This window comes from Platichthys flesus, chromosome 11 (genome assembly GCF_949316205.1).
Source record: "Platichthys flesus chromosome 11, fPlaFle2.1, whole genome shotgun sequence".
Classification (NCBI taxonomy): Eukaryota; Metazoa; Chordata; class Actinopteri; order Pleuronectiformes; family Pleuronectidae; genus Platichthys; species Platichthys flesus.
Window position 1 is genome coordinate 4,130,553 of NC_084955.1, and position 24,262 is coordinate 4,154,814.

Genomic DNA, 24,262 nt, shown 5'->3' on the forward strand with positions numbered 1-24,262 from the left:
CTGAGAACACAGCCCTCAGCACATGAAAATTACAGTGTTCCTGCCAAATTAGGTTAAACTGCAGTGATCCTTTGAGAATTCATAATGAACACTATACCCAGGCCCCTTTGATTCTCCCCTCTTTCATGCTACCTAAAAACATGAGTGCTACATGCATTGGTAAACTGCTTTCAATTGTCATGCCAATGAAGCACGCTGAGATCAAAGTTTTCACACAAAAGTCTTTTAAAATTACCTTTAAGTTTCCGTGCTTTAAGGAGCCACGCTTATATTTCTTCATCAGACAAGAGAGTGTTTTCTTTGAGAATGGCTGAAGCCTCCTGGCAGGCGACAGACATCATGTCGGTAGTGTAGGACGTGAGTTGGACAGCGCTGCTCCAGACACTGTGAATTGCGGTTCCCTTCCTGACATACCTGTGGCCTGCGCCTCCAAAGCTTTCCAAGGCACACACACATAGACGCTTATCTCCCAAGATCAGGACCAAAAGGAGTTACTCTCCACCATATACCTTCATATGTCTTCAAACCAGTTTTACGCTGATTCCAAGCTGTTGGGATCTGCTGCGTTCAAGGGCTCTGTGCGTTACAAGATTAGCAACCAGCAAAACAAATGTCTAACAACAAAGAGCAACCATAATCTTCAAGCCAGACCCAGGAAGAGGCTTTTTTACTGACTGTAATTTGTCTGCTGATTGACTGGCCAGTGATCTAAGATGACCGCAATCCCCGATTTTATTTTTCTGTTATTGTTTGGATAGTATTGTTTGCCCACTCTTAATGGTTATGATGAGCTGGAGCTTCCCAGTCTGACAGCTCCCCATTTTGGCCAAGTGAGCTTTCCCTTTACTTTTCGGTGTTGTGTTCAGGTTTGGCGAGGGCAGGGGGAGCAAATATGACCAAGTTAATGTGAATGTCAGTTTGCTGTAAACACATCCAGACTGTGTATTCGACAGAAACATATGGTTAAGTATTGAGGTTTGGTCTAATGTTGCAGCTGAGTTTTAGTGAATGGAAGGACTGACAGAATGAAACTTGAGATATGTTTGAGAAATCCTGTTTGTGGTGTTACCTGACGGGAAAGAGAAACACTTAAATACAGCTGTAATAACTTTTATCTTTTAAATGAAAGTGACATTCACTGTGCTTTTAGTTTGTTATAATGCAAGTTTGAACACTTATGTGGTATATTACATATTCAAATTAAAATATTTTAAGACGTAGATGCCTGCACAACATTTTTAAAGGCACATTTAAAAAAGATATCTTGTCAAAAACCCAGCTGTACTTTACATTACATATACTACACTATACAGCACCTGTGTCCACCATGTGGCTCTTAATGGGTTGAGAGATGTACGACCTACATCAGCACCAATGAATTAAGAAATAATACGTTTGACACCAGATTGACAGTTGAACATAGGAGGACACAATTTTCCGTCCGAGAAGTGGACGAGCCAAAGCGAGTCATACTTTGGGGTTTTCATTTCTCACTCGTGTCATTCTGAACGAGTGTTGACCAGAGGTGAACAATCGCCAGTGTGTGTTTTTTTGTGATGAATAGGTTTGGAGTGCACATCACGGCAATGCTGTGATCAATGGGGTGTCGCTGTAAACCTCATCCCTAAAGACCATCAGAGACACGTTCTGATTAGCACTTAATCTTACTTCCATCCACCCCAGCTTTTGGAGCATGAGCATAGTTTGGCAGAGCCGGTGTACCTCGCCGAAGACCGTCCAAGACAGCCCCTGAAATCTGCTGACTGATTTCCACATGATTACAAACTGATGCTTGCACTGGGCCCACTTAGCGCTTTCTTTCGTCTGCGTGAATCTGTTCAGAGAAATCTAATATGAGGATCCACAGCCAGCAAAACCGGCATGCTCTGCTCTGTCTCGCAAGGTTTGTCCAGTTTGCTGCACAGTGTTTTATGTAGCATTGTGGTAGGTCCCTCCGTTTGAACGGTGCTGTTACCCAGTCCCTGCTTGTGATATTTAAGACTTTGCTTAGATTAATCGAAGGGTCTCTCGTTTGGGGAGATTGGATTCGCCCAAGGACATTTTCCTTTAAGCAGGACGCTAAGGAGTTTACATTTGAAGTGACTTATTGTGGAATGGACTGTCTTTTTACTGGCTCCTTTGTCTTCCACAGGCAATCCGAGCCGAGGCCATAGCCACTGAGGTTTTGGGGGCTTTCATCGACTGTCTCAACACAGTGGTTCAGGAGGCCAGCTCCGACCAGAATTAATGCAATATTCACATTTATAGCCAATCAGCGCTCGAATGTCGAGAGGGGAACTAGAGTTTGCGTGAACAACACATTTTGGAGGCTGACATATTTACTATGAATAAGAGAATATCCTGCTGATATATCTATTATGGTTGTTTCGGGTTTTATCCTTGCACTCGGGTTGTTTTGTACTGGTCAGCCCTCCCACAGTTAAGACTGTTGTCTCAAGTTCATCCTGTTTTTGTCACTGGGTGAAGTGAGGGTCAAGACAGAAGAGTGATGACACACCACTGTTAAAGAGTTCTGCTCTTCTGTTGCTGCTGCAGAATAAACAGTGCTCTGAACCACCATGCAAGAGGCATTTTTCCATTGCGGCCATTGGGAAAGCTTACAGTAGCACCGACCCACATTTACGGTCACTGTGGCATAATACTAACCATTACACAACTGGGTTTGCATCACCACCGTATTATGTATTTAAATTAAATTAACATAAATTTGCTAAGAAAAAAATCTTGCCTGAGAAAGTATTTTTTGTGTGAGGGCTTCAGAGAGGGTGGCATGTTGGTTTGGTAGTTATCACTGTCCCCTCAGCAAGAATTTTCTTAGTTTCAAATCCTAGTTTCGGTCTTTTTGTGCAGAGTTTGTGTGTTCTCCCCACGTCTGTGTGGATTCCTTTGGTAGTCCGGCTTCCTCCAACTGTCCAAAGACAGGCAGATTTGGGTTAGGTTAATTGGAGAAGCCGGATTGATCGTAGGTGTGAATATGAGTTAAAAAACTGTATATCGGCCAAGCAATAGCTAGCAATAGCTGGCAATAGCACTAGTGACCGGTCCAGGGTGTATCCGACCCTTTCACCCAATATCAGTTGGAATTGTCCCCATATCTCCCCTAGACCCTCAAAGGTATAAATTCTAAATGGATGAATGGATGAGGTTGATTTTAGATTTTTTTTTAAATGCTGGATGTCACCCCAAATTAACGTCAGGAATGTCCGTTGCTGCTTGGTTACTTTGGTTGATTCATAAAGACTATTCACTGTCAGTTTAACTCCATATCATTAATCGCTGTTTTCTCCTCTGTTTGTCCTGCAGCTAGCTATGGAGTGTACCCCATCTGTAAGGGCTGCTCGGTGTGCTCCAGGGACAATGGCTGTGTAAACTGCCAGCCCAAACTCTTCCTGTTTCTGCGGAGAGAGAGGATGAGGCAGTACGGGGAGTGTCTTCATGACTGTCCAGCGGGATACTATGGCATGCGCAGCCCCGAACTCAACATGTGCTCCAGTAAGCCCTCTTAAGTCTACTCCACCCAGCCTTTTTCTCTCACTCCTCCTCTACCCCTCAATCTCCCTGACCTCTCTCCCTACCCCATCTTCCCAAGACACACATACACACTCCCTCAACTTGCTCTTTCCCGCAAGACATGATTTATGGTCAATTATCCAGAGGAGACACACATATCTCACAATTTGAATGGCTCATCAGTTCATACAGGTGGATGTAAGCGCTGAAGCTTCGTCTTAGCAGGGCCTCCCTCTGGATTTTCTCTTTCTCTTTAAAACTCATTTAGCATGAACTAACATCCTATAGCCACAAAGATGTTTTAAGTCATGAAATCCAGGTGCAAATGTAACTAAGAGACTCTCAAGATTTGGCCAAACGGACTCCGATGACTAAGGCTCGTATCTTCACGTTTAGATCAACATGTACAACAAAACAGGCCTTTTGGCAATGCCATTCAATATCACTTCAACTACAGAGATGATTATATATTAGCATTAGGGCATGAAGTTAACTTCTTTTGTGTACGGTCTGCAGGGGCTTTCGAATTGAGACTTTCACCAGACAGTGTAATTTATTGGCAGTCAAAGCATTTTTTTGGCCTGGAACAGACATCCAGTTTCAAGTGTGTCCAGATCCTCCAACGACTCTACATTGATTGAAGTAAGATAAGGGAAAACAAAGCATTAATCCTGAAGATTAATAGTACATTTATGAGGAAGGTAATGTGATGAAATTCTACTGTTATTTATTATTTTAGTGATGTAACTATTTGAATTGTTTTATTAACAGTCATCCTGTTTTTGCTTCTTTGTACTGCAGTAAAAGTAGTAGGCTACACATTCTTTTTCTCATTATGCTGTTTGTGTAAATGCAAATTAATGATTCCATTTCAATATTAAAAGAGCATGTTGACGCAGCACAGCCAATACAGATAATTAGTCAAACTGAATTTTCACTTGTGAATCACCTTGTCGAGTTGTGATTCCTCTTCAGTCTATGGTAGTAATGTATTAATTAAAGGTGCAATATTGTGAAAATAGATTTCAGTAGTTTTCACTGTTTATTAAAAAAAAATATATATATTAAAAAGTTACTTGCTTGCCATTCCAAAAGCTTATCCGCAACAAGATGGCAACAAGATATTTACTAGCCAATAATTTTCACAGTTTTCTCGTGGAAGGTAGATTAATAGCAGGGCTGTCCAGGATGGGTCACCATTAAATATGTGCGGTGAGGTGAATAATGTGTGACAAGTGAAGTAATGAGCACCCCCTCCAAAATAATAGCTCCACAACCCCAGATATTATGATCCACATTTTGAGTATCACCAATGCCTTCTGCCAATCTGATCCTAGGCCGCCTTGTGAGCTCTTTGTTGCTTAGCCATTCACAGTACCTGTTGAATAGTGAAGTTACTCCACCGGGTAGCAATATCTGACCATATGTGGCTGAATCTAGCAAGGTTTGGATGAACAAGAGGAAAAGGGATTTTATATCTTGTTTGCTACTTGAAACAGAAGGTAGAGATCTCCCAACAGAGTCAGTACCGAACATCAAAATTCCATTTAACTCAAGATATCCTGTGAAGGGATTATCTCTGTGTCATTCAGGCTAATGAGATCACAGAGGTTTTGCAGAAAATGCTCATCTCCTGCAGTTTAAACCAGTAAAAGTGTCTGTTAGAAAACTGCTGGTATTGATTGGAAACTGCCAAACAAAACACTTAATCACCGCATGCTCATGTACTCCCGCATATGCATCTTCATCAGATCTCCCCACATTAGAGGGGGAACTCCTAAAGACTTTTCATAACTCAGAGAAAATTAAAAGAGAAAGACATCTTGTTCTCTTGTAGAAAGACTTTTCTTTTTACTTTAACCCTGCTATCCTTACCGCTTTATCTCCATGCTGAGGAAATTTCGACTTAAACGGATCCTGATGTGTGGCAAGTTAATCTGAATCCTTCTCCTAAACTGCTCGTAGAGCAACATCTTGTATTGTCACGTAGGATCAGATCTCAGAGCGAGACCTACTTTGATGTGATCGCTCCTTCAGTTATGGCTCTCTAATCCAGTTTTCCTATCTGACCCTCATGTTCAGCTGCGCTCTGCACATAATTTTTACTAAACAGTTTGTGTCCAACCTCCATAGATGCATGTTTTCTTGGGTTGGAAGCTAATTGTCTGGTCAGTGAATATTTGTAAGTTGACACAGTCCAGCTGGTACGCAAGGGCTCAAAGGCACAGTGGACCGATAACAGTAAGGGGTTCTCAGTCTACGTGGTCAGATGTGCCGTGTGCTCCTGGTTCCAAAAGAGGCCTGGAACGTGGCATTACACCTCTGTTATCATGAGCTTTTTAAACACAGGCTCTGAAATCACTTAGGCAGCAGCTGCTTATTATTACACCAGGGTTTGACTGTGTGATCTTATCTCATTCAAGACATTTTTTGTGGACTGCCTGGGTAAAGGAAAACATGGGCTAGACAAGCAAAAGGCTTATACCCTTAGCCACTCGTTGGCTGAAATCTCACTTTCCAATTTTTCTGAAGGGAAACTGAGGAGTCAAAGGCGTGTAACGAGCAAGATATTGGGTGTAAAGACGAATACACCTTTTACCCTGTGAGCTGACAATGTGATGAATTTTGACACAAGGAAAGTCACAAATGTACGAGAATGAGACTTAGAATAAATGTATTTAAATAATAAATACTTATTCGATATTTTGTTTGTGAAATAGGCTTATATATATATATATATATATATTACATTTTCATACTTATATATTTCTTTTCTGCTTTGGTGAGCTGTAGCCTGCCCAAGCATGCACTCAGTAAAAACTCATCACTCAATCCTGCAGCCAAAAACAAAGCAAATCATTTTCTTTCATTTTTCACAGTGTGAAACGTCACAGTCGATACTGTAAATTAGTTATGTTTACATAATTTTTTTTGCCATTATAGGTCAATCTCCTGATCATAAATCATAAACGACTATACTAATTCAGCTAAATTATTTATCGTCCATACCCTACATAACTTAATTTGCCTGAACTGTGCCTCACATGATGGAGGTTAAATGTAAGGCTCTCTTTTCTGGGGTGGGGTTCCCTTATGCTGCAGCGGATGTCACATCATCATTAGAGCCAAAAACTAATGGAGCTCTACTTTCCCTAACATAACTAGAAATACCTTTACAGGTACAACTCAGCTGGATTTAAATGAGGGCCGGGATATGGCAGCCCCTGTGTTAACTACCATCACTGTTATGTTGCTAGTTTGTTCGCGATGCCATTTTTGTTCTGTTCCTCGAGCTGTGCTTTGCAAAGACTCCTTTCAGCAGCCGATGGATGGGTTGATATAAGTCATAAACAATATGCTGCAACTCCATGATATCCACAGACTTTCTTATCAGTCACCCAGAACAGGCCCCACATCAGTGTCTGTAGGTGTAAACCCACTGCTCAGCTCGGAAGATTTGTAGCAGCCGCCGTCCAGTGTATTGTGTTATGTTCAGCCAAAGCTGCGTGAATGCGGTGCAGTCATGCTCTTGCCTCAGTCACATTTCATAATACCTCGGTTTTAACATACATTACTGAGCCAAAGCATATTCTGTCATTTTGTATCAGTGGCTGAAAGAATTACGAGCTGAAAGGCAACTGTCAGAGCTCTCTTTTATAAGAGAGAAAGTGTTGAGAAGGTCAGCGGTGGGGGTGTGCCCCTATGGACCCCCAACTGTTACACATACATCCACATACTTAAGCCACCAACCCAGTTGCCATATCCAACCGCAGTGCATAGAAACCCCAGATACTTGCTGCCAACCAGCGACCAGTCTAATCACAGCCTGAGATTGCCAATATCCTGGATGCATGGTTTAGATATCTCAGCTCAATAAGTGCCAGCGTAATGTGCCACCAGAGACTCTTCTGTCTGAGGTAATCTTAAGAATAAAAACTTTATTGTGACCAAATCCATTGTTGTGTTTCAAACCGGTTTGTCACATCAAATTAAGTCTGGAAGTGGAAGCTGATTAGATGTGTCTTTTCCAAGATCATTTTAGTTTTAAAGCACACCATGGAAATATGTTGAGTTTGAAGGGGATAAGAGCTGAGCATCATGGGCCTCAGCCCAATGGGTACCAAGCCCGTTTGAAATAACTCAGGAGTTCTGCAACCTTTAGTTGGCAGCATTGGCAGCTCTCTCTCCCTCTCTGCCCCTCCACGTCTCTCAGTCAAGCTCTCCCTTTCTCGCTCTAATTCTAAACTTGTGGATATTTCCATTGCACAGTCTAACCAACAAAAAGACCAGTTGCTTTTGGCCTTTGAGTTTTACCAGGGGACTTTTAATCATCACAGCTTTAGCAACCGCACTTTCAGATTTGCCAGACAATACAATGGGCCCACCAAACCAAGCCCTGCTCCCACGACAATAGAGCCAGACACAGTTGAATCGCTTTTTTTCCTCCTCAAAACGGTGCATAATTATGCATACTGTAGTGTGACTGGAAGAGCTGTCTGTGCTTGACTGTCTGAAGCTCAATCTGTCTGTGTGTATTCGGGAGCTCGCTGGACGGATACAAGACCAGATGCTGGTGTATCATGGACTGTATTCCTTGGAGTGAAGAAGCTATGAGAACCGCTGACACATCTGTCATCCCTGATCTCTCTCTGGAAGATGCTGATTGACAGGAACACCAACAGAGCTGCACCTAGCTTTATACCCGTGGGCGGACAAGCACCCATGTGGAAAAAAAACCTGCCTGGAGAGAGTTGGGAAGAACATGGCAGCTCTGGCCTTTGCCAAAAGCTCCTGCCATCCGTAGCTCCACACGACATGGCTGGGTGGCAGCGAGCAAGCCAAAGCTTCCATGTCAGCCAAACCCGAGCCTAGAGAGTAGGTCAGAACTCTTCGATTCAGCTTGGAGGAAAAGAATGGAAAAAGAGGGCTTGTTTTCCCCCTCACACTGCCAGGCCTTTTACAACACGGACACTGCGGCTGTACAACATCAAATCTGTTTAGTTGTCTCAAGGAGATCCCCTCTGTATATTGATGAGTCGTCTGACACAGATCATCTCCAGCTCAACTCACGTAAAAAGGCCATGTCTGGAACGTGAGACCTTCATAAAATGTCAAAGTCACTCAGGCATCCCGGTCAATATTCATTTGAAGAAATGAAGAGATTCCACATGGTGCGGTACGGCTATGGAGGAACAGCAGTTGACAGGAGCTAAGATAAAATCAGCGACCTCTCTGTCAAGACCACACCTGTGGGATCTGCTTTTGCCAAGCATGAGCCTATAGATCGCAAGTGACACTCCGTGACTCATTGGTTAACTTTTTTGACTTGCCAATTACATACATTTCAAGTGTGAAATCAAACCAAAAGGGTCAGAGCGATATGGCGAATGGTGGAGTAATGATGAGCTCTCTGATGTTCCCTTTGACAGTTGAAACACAAGGCTTCTCCTTGTGTGTTCATGTTATAACTCACGGCCAGAACCAGGCCGGGAGATAATGATGATAATGCGTTTAAGTCCCAGGAACACCGGGCCTTCAGTGGGATCTGATGACCTCATTATTTCTCATTAGACTCCCTGAGGCACCTAGATGAAGACTTTAAAGGTGGTCCAGAGGTTAATCCTGCAGGGAGAACAAACCCGCTCCCCTGTATCTGTTTCTGTGGCTGTCGGACGAGCTGCCTAACTGTCCATTTGGCTTGCAGACCCTCCAACTTTCTGTGTGGGAGCTTCTCCTGTGTCACAGATAGCCCCCACTGCCCCAGATAGCCTTTTGCCTGATAACCGAACAGAGGGATGAATGTCTGTCATAGTGATCCCTTCCTACCCACCTCGTTCTCTGATGACCTCTGACCCTTAAGCTTTGCCTCCCCGCATTCTAAATCCCATGGTGCCGCATGGATGTGTCATCCACCTCATCCATCACACATAGTGACGTTATTACTTATCTTCTATTTAGAAAACCGCATATCCGCGCTTTCACACTAAATCTAAAACTGCAACCAAGACTGATGTTTAATAAAAAAGGCCTGTCATGTGCTACTGCTGCTGCAATGATACAGTATTTCACACATCTGGGTTGCTTGTATTTACTGTCAATAACTGAGGATTGCACAACAACCTCAGTGCTTGAGAGTACTGCCAGATGTTCTTTTCCCTCCTCTTACCGCTTTTATTTTTTATGTTTTGGGAGCCCAAAGTCTCTCAGGTGATGACAGGCTTGGGAAATGTGAAGGGTAAAAGACAGCTTTGTGCTTTCCAATTAGCTTTGTGATTTATTAGCCTGCTCCTTGTATTGGGATTGTCTGATATCAAACCCAAGCTTAACGGATTCAGTTTCACCCAGAATGAAGAGGATGAGAGACATAAAAAATCTCAGAACATCAAAATGTATTTATACCTCCCTCAGCCTCACGCATTCCGTAGCAAAATCTCCACAGCACTTCAGCGATCTGAGACATATGTTGAGATGCAATATACAATGGAGCAATGGAGCGAGAGAAATACTGAGATGGGTTAAAAACGACCAGATGATTGAGTTAATAACACAAACATGACACAAGTAAACAGTGAACTACTGCAGTGATTAGTGAGTTGTCGTCAGAATTATATTTTCACGATGTGGAACCCAGCTTCATTGCAGATGTGATTTATCTCCAGCCGTATCTTATTGGTATGTGTGTGCTTGTGCATATGTGTGTGTGTGTCCATGGTTTGTTTAGACTGGTCTGGAAAGCGTGAGACCAGAGTGAGTGGGCAGAGGCCATACTTTAGGGTTCAAAGTAAAGCGGGGAGGGACCCCTCGTTTTGGAGGAATGTCGAGGAGGAGGCCTGATGGTTAGCTGGAGATGGTGTAATTAAGGGGTGTGATTGTGAGAACCTTCCCTTCCTCCGGCCTTGCAAGGGTCACAGATAAAAGAGCAACCCTCAGCCTCTGTCGCTCTCACGTGTAGAAAATCTCTGTGTACAGGTTAATGCGTAGAGAAGCGCAAGCACATTAATTCCCAGTTGCGTAGACGCAATCAGGGGAGCAGCTTACACTCCACCTGATAGTGGCTGCTGGTAATAGGTTGCTGCTCCCCAATACTGGGCCACATAGAGCCTCTTAGGAGCGTTATAAATTAGACTGCACTGGGAGGCTCCTTCTAATCATGTGGGCCTGTGCGCGCCCTGTTAATGTGGCTGTTGTAATTTTGCGCTGTTTGATGACACGTTGCCGGGCCTTTCTCTGCTAACGCGGCACTGTGCGTCATGTGCAGCGGCAGGGTGTGGCGTGGGAGGATAAGTGTGCTGTTGTGTTTGCTGACTGAATGCATCAGCATTTGTTTGGCAAGGCACCACAAAATGTTGTCGCCCCCCCGACACCTCCCCCCTTAAACCCTCCTTCCCCCTGTTATATCTTAGCCAAAACCAAAAACAGCCACACAGCTGGCCAGCTTTGTGATCATCAGCCATCATTCACACGCCAATGAAATCCTGACTACTAATATCCTCAGTAATGGAAACAGACACAGATTGGACCAAGTGATAAAATAGTGTATTGCCCTATTCAGCTTTAATGAGATGTATTCTTCCTGTTGCAGCCCGTCATTAGTTTAAAACATGTGAGCGAGTGTGTTTGTATCCAGCCTGTTGAAAGTCGCTGCAACCCGTTGAAAGAGGTCAGTGTGATACAATTTCCTCAACGTCTCTTTTGTTGTGTTGTCACACACTAGAGTTGCTCGGTCTGAACAGGAACAGGAAGATGGAAAAAAAAGTCTGTCAGGCAAAACAAGTTTTCTGAAATATACTCTAGCCCTGGGGAGAAATGATTCACAGGGCATCGCTGGCTTTTTTGCAGGGGAGGCGGTATAATCCTTTCAAGAACCCCCTTCCCCAAACCCCTTAACACTTGATCAACTCCAGATGAGAGGTTTGATCAGACCCTGACGAATCTCCTCTTTCTCCTATTCTTCTTCCTCCTCCAGGGTGCAGGATAGAGAACTGCGAGTCCTGCTTCAGTAAAGACTTCTGCACCAAGTGCAAGTTGGGTTTTTACCTACACAAAGGGCGCTGCTTTGACAAGTGCCCAGAGGGCTTTGCTCCACTGGAGGAAACGATGGAGTGTGGAGGTACGTGAAACAACACAGATATGTTCAAACATGAAAAGATCCAGTGTCAAGAGAGGATACTCTTAACACCTTTCCTTACCTGTACACAGTATTTAATAACTTCTCAGCTGGCCTGCTTATTTCGGACCTGTAAACAAGCAGCTCAGCTGGGACCACACACAAAGAGGTTACAGTGTGTCCCAATGAAATATCTTCAACCCTGTACTTAAGCTTGACCTAGGGTCTTTGAGTGGACCCCAAATGGTGCTCCGCTGTGGTTCACTGCACATCACTGCTCTTGTGTGTCTCTGCAGAGGGCTGTGAGGTGGGCCAGTGGAGTGAATGGGGAGCATGCACCAGGAGAAACAAAACCTGTGGCTATAAGTGGGGTCTGGAGACCCGGACGCGGCACATTGTAAAGAAACCACCAAAGGACACAATACCTTGTCCCACCATCGCCGAGTCCAGGATGTGCAAAATGGCCATGAGGCATTGCAGGAGAGGTGAGAAATGTTTCAGTCAGTTCGAACTCCATTCATGTCCACTTTCAAGTGTTACACTAGTGTGGTGAATATTAAAGAAAACAGCCCTGTCTTCCCATAGGAGAACTCCTTCCCCCTCGCTCAGTTCCACCTGTCTCATGTAACCCCTGTGCCTTGCACTCAGGCTTGTTTTTACACCGTCTGTGTTTTTGAGGTGCACATTGACGAGTCCGTGCGTGAAATATCTGTATTTTTCCATGGTGGCTCTGTTCGAGCCAGCTCTTTTTCTGAGGTATATTTTTCCCCCCTCTCGCCCATCTCCCTCACTCTCCTCAGTGGAATTCTTCAAAGTAAGAGCTGCAGGTTTCCTCAATGGCCGTCTCTGTTTCCTCCCATCAGCTTGAGAGATATTTGCGGTGCACGCAGCGTGTATGTCGGGCTATTAAGTCAAATGTGGAATTTCTCTGTCTGTGAATACAGCTAAGGGAAATATTTTTTTATTCAAGAAGTAAACCATTTCTCTCAGGCGGCCCAAACACACCATTTGAGGTGATGGCTTCAGTTAGAAAGGCTTTTAAAATAAATGTCTTTTCCCTTAATGTACTTTTACGTCCCTCATAAACTCTGGATTAGGATAGGCCAAGTGTAAATATTTAATTCACCAAATAAGGAAGCAATCACAGTGGCAGATATCATTCAGGCTGTCAAAAAAGAGAAAAACATTGTTTAACAGAAAGAGGAAAATATTCTAACCTCGCAGATTTCTCTCCATTTTTGGCGGAGTGTTGAATTGGAGGATCATCTTGGAAAGTGGTGAAAGAGTAAATAGACTTGAAATAAACCCTGATAGCTTCTCATATTTCAGCACTTCCAAGGCAGGCCCTGCACTCTGAGTTGGAAACTGTGATTCCATGGCACATTTAGTTGCTAAATCCCCTGTAGGAGAAATTCTCTCCCAACCCCAGCGCACCCCTTCATGACTTTACCGTGCCTACTTGACCTTTTCCAAGAAACTTTATGACCTGCTTTAATTAAAAATTGGCATTGTTGCGCATGGTTACTGGCTTCAATTATCTGAAGCATGAAGTCACTGATGTGAAGTCGTTGTGAGGCCTTAATTGTTCGCATAGCAGAGCCAAGTTTCTTCAGGCCTTTAGAAACCGACAGTAGGCTCCCCATGTCCATCGTACTTGAAGCTACAGTTCCCTGGTGCTGCGGTCATTGTAAACTACTCAGTACAGTTCCTTATCCAGTAACTGTTACGTCTCTGTGGAAGATCAGGCCTCAGTTGTGTTGTTAAAAGCTGTGTGTAAATGTGTCACCGTGTCTGCATGTCAGGGCTCTCTGGGCTCGTGAAGGGATGTGGTGGCCATTTTAATAAAGTTACATTTCAGACTAAGGCATGTGTAGTTAATGACCCCAAAAAACACACTCACTCTCTCTAACACCACCTGCTCGACATCTAGTGAAAAATACCCACTTGGCAAAAGGCAGTGAAATGCAACACTCTTCAGTTCAAATAAATATGATGTAAAAATGTAAGCTGCAGTCGAGGGACTTAAAAAAACACCCAGCAGATCCACTGCCTGACTGACTGACATTGTAAAATAATCAACCGGCAAGACTGATAATAAAGCATGGTCTAATGTGAGGAGAGGCCAGTCTCTCAAATGCAGGTGATCAGGAAGTGGTGAAGAAGTTCAGTTGGTTCATGGACGGGCTGCATATATGGCTAAGGTCATTATGAAATAACTCGCGAGGTGACCTTTGAAATCTCACTGACTGTAAACTATCGGCCCTGAGGGCAATGCAGCATGGTCAATTTCATCTTTAGATAGAATTTAGAAGGCTGTGGCCTCAATGCATGGATTTTGCAATCAGATAGAAATGTAAATACAGTATAAGAAGTGCTTATTGTGATGACTTGGAACTTAAGACAGTCCAGGAATCCACTTTTTTATCATTTTTATCGGACACCAGACACCAATGGTTAGGACAGGCAGAGGATTATATAACTGCAGACCCTAAAGATGGTGTGGATTAAATGGAGTCAGGAAAGAAGAGAAAGCAGCATGTAGATGTACGCTATTTATGGCAATGCTTATCTAATCTCCCTGTCTTGCATTTCTACATATCTACGAATTTAAATTACATTGGATGTCATTGAAAAATCCCCGTCTTCCGGCTTAGTCGAGGCGCACAAGGACAACATAAATGATATTCTGCTTTTCCCTTCTTTGCCTGCAAAGATCTAATCCCTCTGTAAAACATATAGAAAAAGTAAAGCCCAGATGATGTATGTTGAGAGGCGAGGGAGACATGATGAGTCGTGTAAACTGTGTCTGATGTGTTGCTGATCAGTGGTAACACTGTAAGTGATTCGCACCTCTGGGACTCATTTGCTTTTCTCTGCCAGTGTTCGCTAGAACAGCAGTATACTGGTATCATTACCAGCACATGGATAGACTAGAATGGCTCTAAGTAGAGTGCATACCTCCCCCAAGGGCCAACAGTCACCTTAAGTTCAATCGAGCCATACCAAATTGCACACACTTAGAGTTATTAGTACTGGAAATATGATTTTCTTTTAAATCAAGATGCATGCATGATATGGATCCTGGTAAATCTGCAAAGAGTTAAAAAAAAATCATTGTTAAAGCAAGTGATAAAAAAAGACTGTATCCGCCTCGTTGTCCGGTTCTGTACCAAAACTTAATAGGTTCCTTCTTCCACAAATTTCATGGAAATTTGTTCGTGTGTTTTTGTGTAATCTTGCTGTAAAACAAGCCAACCAACATGGTCATGGCAAAATCTGAACCGCCTTGGCAGAAGTAATGAAATGTGTGGTAATAGACTGTCAAACCTTGTCCAACTGCCAACTTGCTTTTAAGCAACTTGTTGAAGTTCGGCAAATAATAACGACTTACAATTGGTGCATTCAATACCTATGAGGGGCCATTTAGGGTTCAGTATCTTGCCCAAGGACACTTCAGCATGGACTTGGATTCAAGCTGCTGACCTTGGTAAGAAAACAACTGCTCTACCCCCCTCAGCCATAGCCGCCCCAAAAGTTTAATACTCCATTGAAAACGGTCCTACAGACTATCTGGTCTTGTTTTGTGGTGGCTTCGCTAGCATGTGCGTCAGGCATTTGCATTTTACCCTGGAGACGATAAAATACTCCTCTATCATCCTGTTCCCTGGAGTGATGCTCTGAACAGGCCATAAACAATAAAGAGACTTTATTAATAGCTGCTCCGGCCCTATCAGCATCAACAGACTGGGTTCCCCCTCTCTCTGTCTTGTGAGCTGATGGGAGGAGAGGAGACGAAAGGTGAGGAGAGTGATGACACTGCAGTGCTCAGCAGCTCCATATTGATGCCATTAAGTAATTCCCTACAGAGATTTCCCAGCAACCCCTGTCATCAGATTCACTGGTGTACAAACAGAGTTTTCCCCCATGCCCTTCATTGCATATCAATCCATCTGCGTATTTTGCCCTTTTTTCCCCTCTTTTGCCCACCCACTCTACTATAATCCTCCATCTACAGCTGCTTCTGTCATGTCAGTGACAGGAGATGTCGTGTAAAAAACTTAAAATGTTAAAGCCTGCGAAACTCTTGCTCTCAATTTAATCCCTGATTTGGGATTTAAGAGGGAGTAAAGTCCAACACAAGTGCACCATTGCAAACTGGGCTAATTTCCAACAGTTTTACAAATGGGCTTTCAGATTCACTGACGGCACAAACGTCTCTGTAGTGGTAGCAGACAGGAGGGACACTCTGTTCAGCCCTGTTTGCTTGGTTTGTAGGTAGAAGTAGTCTTTAGAGGGGCGTTTGCTGCTGCGGAGGTGGCCAGGCCCCGAGTTAACCCAACCAAGAACAGAAGTTTTACAATATGAAGTTATGAGTTATAAAAACTTTATAGCTCATTATACAACTGATAACAGAAAACATATTTAAAACCCGGTTTTCCAGAATAATGCAGCTCAATTTACAATCAAATGCTTCAACGAGCCCATGAAGATTTACACTTACCCCGCTGACCACATGGAAAGAAAAAAGTCAGAAAAGAGGCAGAGGGAGGAAGAATGGGAGAGAAGGAACACACAGTGCTTATCTTTGGCCATCGTAATATGTACCTGTACTTGGACCGGCATTTGTGGAAGTATTGATCTCTGGTGTGTGAAACCAAAGAAACCATTTCTGCTGTTGGGCTCAGCTGAGGCTAAGCCCTTCGTCCCATCAGTCATCTCAGTGTTTGAATCCAGCCACCGCTAATACTGACTGTCTCAGCTTCTGTGCAATTTTATGTTTATATTGTAACCATGATAACTACCTCTTCCAGTCACCACGCTCAGTCCATTCCCACCGCCATCATTTGAAACCTTGGATAAACACGTTTCGTTACCGTCTGTGGCAGGGGCGAGGAAGGGGATAAATCCACTTAATTCTTCCTCCACAGTGTGAAATCTTAAAGGCCAGGAGAGCTCTTGGTGTCTGTTTAAAGCCACTGGAGAAGACAGTGAGGCAGACAGTTGTTTAATTTAGCCCCAAAACACCTACAGTCAGCTGCTGGGGACCAAAGTGAACCCAGATCCACCCCAGATTGACCAGACCTCCGATTTTGTTGACTGATGAGAAGCCAGTCTGGTTCTGCGGTGAATCCACACTGCTGTGGACCTCCTGGTCCTCACCGTCTGCGAACCATCTGCTGCAAAGTATCTGCTCCTGTAAAACGATGCACAGAGCAATAGTGATTGCCTAAAAGCCACTCTGGAGGAAGCGCAGCCACCTCGTCTGTAACGCATACAACTCTACACACCAAACAACTCCGATTTCTGGCAGTCTTTATATACGAGTGAGCAGTTAAGGCTCATGCATGCGTATGAGCGTGTGACACACAATTTTGGTGTTTACACTCACTGGGCCAAGAGGTTTGAGCTCTGGCAAAAGATGCCGTTCACTTCTTTTCATTTGAGTTACGCACTCAGCATGATCACATCTGAGTCTGGACTGTGTTTGGCTTGGAAACCCATCATCCAAACACATTTCTGGATGTGTTTTTGTCAGATGTTGCCTTATAGCATCAGGCCGACTTTTTTCTAGAACAGAGACATGCTTTCAACTTGAGGTTAATTGATGGAGCATGCGCTTCTTGTCTCAAAAGAAGGGCTCATGGTGCAGTTTGTCAAAGCCAAACAACAGTCGAGCATCGCTCGAGCCACCATTCTGTACTCTGCCCAAAGCTTTTCAGATCAGAGGTTTGCACTTCTGCTCCTTCATGTACTTAACTCATTATTCCAATTAATGTTAGTTGGGTATGCTCTACGGGAAGTCACTACATTTGGATGGGAGAGCTGGTACACAGATGACAAGTCCCCCTTCAATTTCTGACACAGTGGAATGACGGTGGTGATTAACGGTGATCTCTGGCCTGGGTAATATCACGGACAATCCGGATCAGTTCTTCCCGCCAGCAGGGGCTGACTGCAGAGCATTTTCCCAGGACAGAAGGAGAGCACTAATTGGCAGCCGCCCTGTCATAGTGATTATGTGTGCCTCACACCGCTGCCTGTTGTGACTTGGGGAGTCATGGCTTAATCTTCATTTAATAAGGCTGCTCCATAGGGGCTGACACAGTAGCTGGTGAGAAGGCCTAAGAGGTACGCAGAGTGCCACCTTTGAACAGCGTCAATGGCCCGGGCTGAGGTCTGACTTGAACAACCGATAACTGATCATTTCCCCATGCCGGACAAACCGCTACGAAACTGTGAAGCTGAGATGATGGAGAGTGTTTTGGAAGCCTTGCACTGTGCTGCATTGACAAATAGTTTGGGTGAAGGGGAAAGACACATCAACCTGTCATTGACTTGGCCAAGTCCTGCTTCCTGATGCCAGTGGCAGTTATGGTCACCGCTGCGGTCACAGTCACAAATTAACACAAGTTCTGTTTCAGCTATACCATATTCGCAAATCTCCATCTCCAGCCATATATTATTCTTTTTCCTCTCCATCTGTCTCCACACTTGTGTTTTATTTCTCCTCCTAACCAGATGAAAATTGATTATCTAGACTCATGTCTGAACAGGCGATCAACACTTGCTTTATACTGATCGTCTCAAACCAAACTTTAATGTTTCATTTTTTCCTCTCCTGCACTGTAGTAGTGTTAAATCTTTGGAAGAGAAAGTCATTACCAGTAGTCTATGAGAGTTCACTGTGCTGGGTACATTCCTTATTGGGGGTGGGGGGTGACTCTGGAGGCCGGGAGGAGGAAGAGGAGGAATAAGATGACGGGGGGGGGGGGCTCTGATTAACTTCCCACTAAGTGCCCCTGCTCTCTGACCAAAATAAATATGGACGCTGTCATTTTGTCAGCAACTGCCTTCAGAGAGCAATATTCGAAACACCCCATGATCCTGCTGGCTTTTATATGGAGAATCCATCGTCATACCACAGGCATGAGCCATAAACATGTGGAGGCCTTTCAAAGACCAGGGGGTGGAGGGAGGGAGGGAGGGAGGGAGGTGGAGGAGGAGGGGTCAGCTGCACTCACTGGGGTTTCATACTCCACGTTATTGTCATCTGGTCTTTTCCAAGCAGGAAGAAAGAGGAGGGGTGTGAGTGAAGTTTTTTTTCTTCACACACTTTGGACCAGTTGAGTTGTGGTTTTGCTGAACTGCCTTGTGTAGATTTGTGTACGCACATTAGATGCAGCCGTGCTCTCATTGGTTTGACTCACTTTGCTGTGAAGTGTGCATTGGTTCAAGTGTTTTCCCCAACCCGCCATAACTCCATGTTTGATCTCTTCTGGGTCTCTAAGTTGCATAGTATTATGAAATAATGACCAATCAATCATTGGCTTTTGAAAACCGGAATTTCCTCCAACGTATTGCTTAGTGTGACTTTGTCAAAGAGAAGAAGACTGTGTTGGTCGCAAGGCTTCGTCTGTCATTATCTGGCAGAGGAAATGAGGCATATGGGCTGACATCAAGAGAGCCCCTTAAAAAACAGACGCACACAAACAAACAAAGTGGAAGCAAACTGGTGTGGGGAGAGGAAGAAGGCAGAGGACGAGGAGGGGGAGATACTGTACTGAAGAGGAATGTTTTCATGTTCTCATGCCCCCATAAACGGGAGCTATTCCCCCCGCTGTGCAGTATATGGGCTGATACTGCCAATGACACGGTCAGGGCCGTTACGCACACTGTCGCTGAAGGTTCCCTCGATGGGCAATTTGTGCTGTTCCACCCTGTTTTCTTTTTACACGAGTCAAGACACGGTCTGTGTCTTTACAGGGATCGATGCCAACAGCTTGTGATGAGATCTTTGAAGTACGGTTCAACTCGTATATAGGGCTCCTGTAAAATATCTTATGACCACCAGGCAGAGATTTCCACTTGTTATACGACGTAGGTTTTCCCCCGGACCACAGTTGGTGATTATCGCCTTCTTTATATTAGATGGAGGAACGTAGAAATCAATATAGTGCGGTGCTAAAGGATTTTACAGGACAGGTTCAGGAGTGGTCCTCAGTAAAAACTGTAATGAAACCTGCTCCGCCTGCATTCAAACATTTCATAAGAATGGATTTAGATCGCGCCATGATGATCTTAATGTAGTTTTGGATGCTATTCCACATTCTGTAGATGGGCTAGGGCATTCTAGGAAAACTTTATCTGAGGTTTTTGAAGCAGGATCAAATATCAAATGCCCTAACCCTCATTCTAGTCTGACCTCTAGTTTGAAGTGTCAGGGTTTCTCACCTCATATTAAGATAACTCGCGCTGTTCAGAGTAGAATCAGTCTGCACCTCCTCTCTCTGTATGCCAGACCTGCAGGCCGCCCCTGCTGCCAGCTCTCCTGTGGGCCGCAAACGCTTTCATCAGTGAGCAGACGAGGATGCACACACACACACATTTATGCAGCAAGGGTGTCAGAAACCTAACAGACACACACACAAACAGTAAAACAGACCTCACAGGCAGAGCAGGTCAGGTAACATCTACTCTTTTCTTCGTCCCTGTTTCTGTTCTCCTTCTGTCGTCTTGCCCTTGAATGACACTCTGTTGCATATGTATCACATATCACAGTGCGTGGCGGTTTGAGGAACAATGTGCCCGCCACAGAGGAGGGATGTGTTGGCGCGTGGCACACATTGTTTGAAGCAGTGCTCCCTGCACCGAGAAAAGTAGGAAGGCGAAGAGTCGATCAGGGAAGCCTGAAAACATCTGGTGCACAGTTGCACTGGTTCATCTTCCAGAAGCTGAGTTCCTCTCCTCTCCTCTCCTCCTCTTCTTCCCTGGCGGGCGTCTTTATGGAGACATCACAGCTTTTAATTACAGCTGGTGATTTAGAGAGAGGCTGTGGCTTCTGACCCACTCACGCGTGGACCAAGTGTAGGCTACAGTCATGCAGACACAACAAGACAGCAAGTATAGGCCTGCTGGCCTTTGGCTGTGTGTAAAGAGAGAGAGCGAGAGAGAGAGAGAGAGAGAGAGAGTGTGTGTGAACTTACAGTGACAAACACAGGAGTAGGGTGCAGACAAAGAACAGAGCCATTAGTGCTAAGTAGAGGCCAGGGCTAATTTACCAAGGCTGTGGAGCACTAGATCTATACTCTCATCAACATGAAACAGCAACAACACCGAGGTGATGTCACAGGTTAGCCTTTTCCCCCAAAGGGGGAGCAAATGCATCATCACACGTTTGTGTTTTCTCACTGTATCAAAAAGAGAAAGCACTGGTCTGGAGCCAGTGAAGCCAATATGAATACATTCGGAATTACACATTTAAACCTGCTTTAATTGATTTTGTTGCCACTTGGGGGCAGTACACCAACCTGGAAACTGCTATTATATCTACTACTAGAATGTGACTCTGTAGAGTACACACAAGGACCAACAGTCCTCTTATGAACCACATTCATATTCACTAGATCTAGATGTTTAATTTTTAATCAGTCCTAATGCCTAATTTATTACATCTGTATTCATGGATATCTGTGGAAATACCTCTTTGGGTGCCCTGATCCTCTGTACAGCCAGGTAACACATTCACAGAAAAACAATAAGAGATAATAAGAAATCAGAGAAATGAAAGAAGCTAAGTAGCAAAACCCCAGACATCCTGTGGGGAAAAATTCCGTTCTCTTCTTTTATACTTTTCAAAACGTGTTTGAAGATTTTGCGTCCTCCGTCATGCCAGACATACTCCTTATTGCCTTTTCAGAGCACATAACATGAATGCTCTAAGGACAATCTTACGATATGATTGAGTGGTTGGTGTCATGAAACCCAACAGGTACCATATCAATTCCTTCAATGTATGTGCTGCTAGCTGCTGGGTGGAGAGGTTCTGGACCGTGATCCTGACAGGCCTTGAGACAGTTCTTTCGGATTAGTGGGAGCTTTACTCTCTTTGATTTAATTCCTTTCTCCTTCCCCGACTGCATCTCTGACAGATGCTGCTGCCGTCTGGAGTACACAGACCTCTCCTCTGCGAGGTGAGACCCTGAAATGACTGTTGAAATTGCACTGTAATCATACGCTGCTTAAAACAAGAGGGAAATGTCTGCCATATGCCTTAAAGCCCCCTGTTTGTGTTTGAGTGAGGGGAAGGGGTATTATTGACAAGAGCGGGAGAGTTTTGCCTGCATTGAGGACCTGAGTAGCGGTGACTCTTATTGCCCGTGTCTGTGATCAGATCTGTCAGAGCCACTCAGCTGTCTGTCTGCCTGGTGTTTGACAAGTGTTTGATGCAGCACAGGCCTTAGAGAGGATCAAGCCCTTCCTGAATTGGCTTTACCTCTCTCCCTGTGCAACAGGATCTCTGCGAACACTTCAAACACTCCCTCTCCCCCAGCCACCACCAGCCCTTTCTTCCTATGAACTATTTTTATCAAAAAATATGTTCAGTCTGTTGGCTCATCAGAGGAGTCGGAACAACAGTGTCCTCTGAGAGTTAGTCCAACAATCAAAGAAAACAAAAAGTGCCGGCCAGACTTGATTCCCTCATCACTGGCCATTGCACGGGGATTGCAGCATGATCCTGATGGCCCCTGTCTCTGTTTTGGTGTCTAAGCCCGTCTGACTTAGCTTGGCTCCCTGCTCGTTAGGGTCTGGTCCTGTTTTGGGACAGTTGTGCTCCGTGTCCAAACATGTGAGGGATTTCCTCCTGGAGTCTCCCACTAGAGAGAAGGGGGGATGAAAGGACTTGGGCAGAAATGAGATATAAAGAGGGACTCATGCCGGACAATTTCCTCCTATATCCTCCCCCCCTATTCCCTGAGAGACCCACAGAGACCAGGAGGATGCAGACCACATGGAATTACAGAATGATGCGGATGTGCATGCGTGTATGAGCAGATCTTGCTGTACACATGCACGGTGGAGATATGTTCACAGTATGGATCACACATTGTCAAGCGTGTTGACTAATTTGTAGGTACATATTTTGTGCTCTTGGAAAACTGCATTCTTGAGTCTTCTCTATTTTTACAGAGAACAGTCAATTGGATCAGTTTTTATCAGGGAAGCTGGCTAACAGAGCTAAGGTGACATCAGGAATTATAAGTCAGAATGATCCCCAATTTGTGCAGAAGACCTGAAATGAAGCAATGGTTGTTCTTGTTTGGTTTCTTTTTATTATAAGGATGAAAGGAGAACTATAACATCATACTTGTATTGCAATCCAACGTCATCATTCACCTGCCTCGCCTGTGGCTTCTACTGTTATTTAACATCCGAGGCTGGTTCTTCACGAGCCACATCAGCACTAGGCAACACATTTTGACTTATAGGCATTGCCACTGTCTCGTTTACAGCGCATGAGAGAGAAGTTTCAGTTTTAGTTCGGAAAGCTGCAGGACTGAGTTGAAGTATGGATGGGCAAAAACGTTGATGTTGGGAAACAATGACAGAGTTACCCACGTTCGCTTCCTGATTGATTGTGATCAGCCACGACCCAACCACCAGTGATGAACTAAAAATGGTCTAGCACTTACTCACTTTGTCGTCGGTCCAAGAAAAGAAACAACTTATCTTATATTTCCCAGTTGTTGTCTCTCTCTAACAACCTATTGCTGAGAAGACAATCTGTTTCCTTTTTACACTGGCACGCAATTTCCCAGTGTACGTGAATGGTTACTTGTTATGAGTTTTCAGGCATGTAAGAATGAACGTGCATAACGCTTAAACATTTTCTGGACAGAGGTCATTTTAGTTTTAAAATTAAAACATATTAGTATGGATGTAGCCACAGTTGAGATATACTGTACTATACAGTTGATTTAAATGCAAGTTGGAACCCCCCAAACTGATGAAGTGATGAGAGTGCTTTTGGTCTTGGAAGCAAATAACGTTGTTCCCTGTAAGTAGGCTATTCAGTGTATCTTATTTTAGTTATGAACTGCCTGGCTGACAGTGTACTAGTAGTTAACTGTCATTCGCCAAAGTTTATTGAAACCCTCCTCCATCTCATAACCCCACAGGGATGCAGAAAGCCTCTTACTGGTAGTGTAACTTATTGCGTCGCCCCTCATGGCTGTGTTAACAACCATTTTATTCCTCTCCATAAAGTGCAGCTAGTCGGGTATAATGCAGAGGGATCATTCATGAAGATTTAAAAGGCTCATGGGTTGGGGCTCAGCCAGGGCCAGGGCCCTTTGTTGGGGGTTGACCCCTTTTTTTTTTACCTGAGGGCTCAGACTCAACAGATCCTGGAAATTTAGATCCCCTTTCTGGGATAAATAATAAGTGTTCTGAATACTTGTTTAGTCGTGCAAAGAGATCAGGTCTATGGCAGGATGTGTGTTTCCTGGCTGGATCCACCGTCAGTATGAGGGGGATTTTAGAAGATGCACACTTTAATCCTGGTGGGGTGAGCGAGAAAGCCTCGTGACGTCCTCTGGAGTGAGTGTTTATCAGTTGACGGTGGACAAGCCTGATTTGCCGGGAAATAGAAAAGGTAGAGTGTCTTAACACTAAACTGAACTGTCAAGCTTTTATTAGCCTGTATGTCTCAATGGTATTGCTAAGATAATGAACTGTATTGAGCTGTGGCGGCAAGTAATACTTCAGGTAATCAGTGTAAAGACATGAAAATGTAGATGACTGTTAGGACAGAGGAGAGCGAGAGCAGCTTGTTATCAAATATTT

General features: G+C 44.2%; 1 protein-coding gene across 1 annotated transcript in view; it reads left to right on the forward strand.

Moving 5' to 3' along the window:
• The window catches only part of rspo2 (R-spondin 2), a 55,790-nt gene that overhangs the window by 19,747 nt on the left and 11,781 nt on the right, over positions 1-24,262 (forward strand). Inside the window, exons 3-5 of the mRNA XM_062399409.1 lie at positions 3,325-3,513; positions 11,498-11,641; positions 11,935-12,123. Of these exons, the coding sequence (XP_062255393.1) occupies positions 3,325-3,513; positions 11,498-11,641; positions 11,935-12,123 (522 nt within the window). The remainder of the gene's footprint in view (positions 1-3,324; positions 3,514-11,497; positions 11,642-11,934; positions 12,124-24,262) is intronic.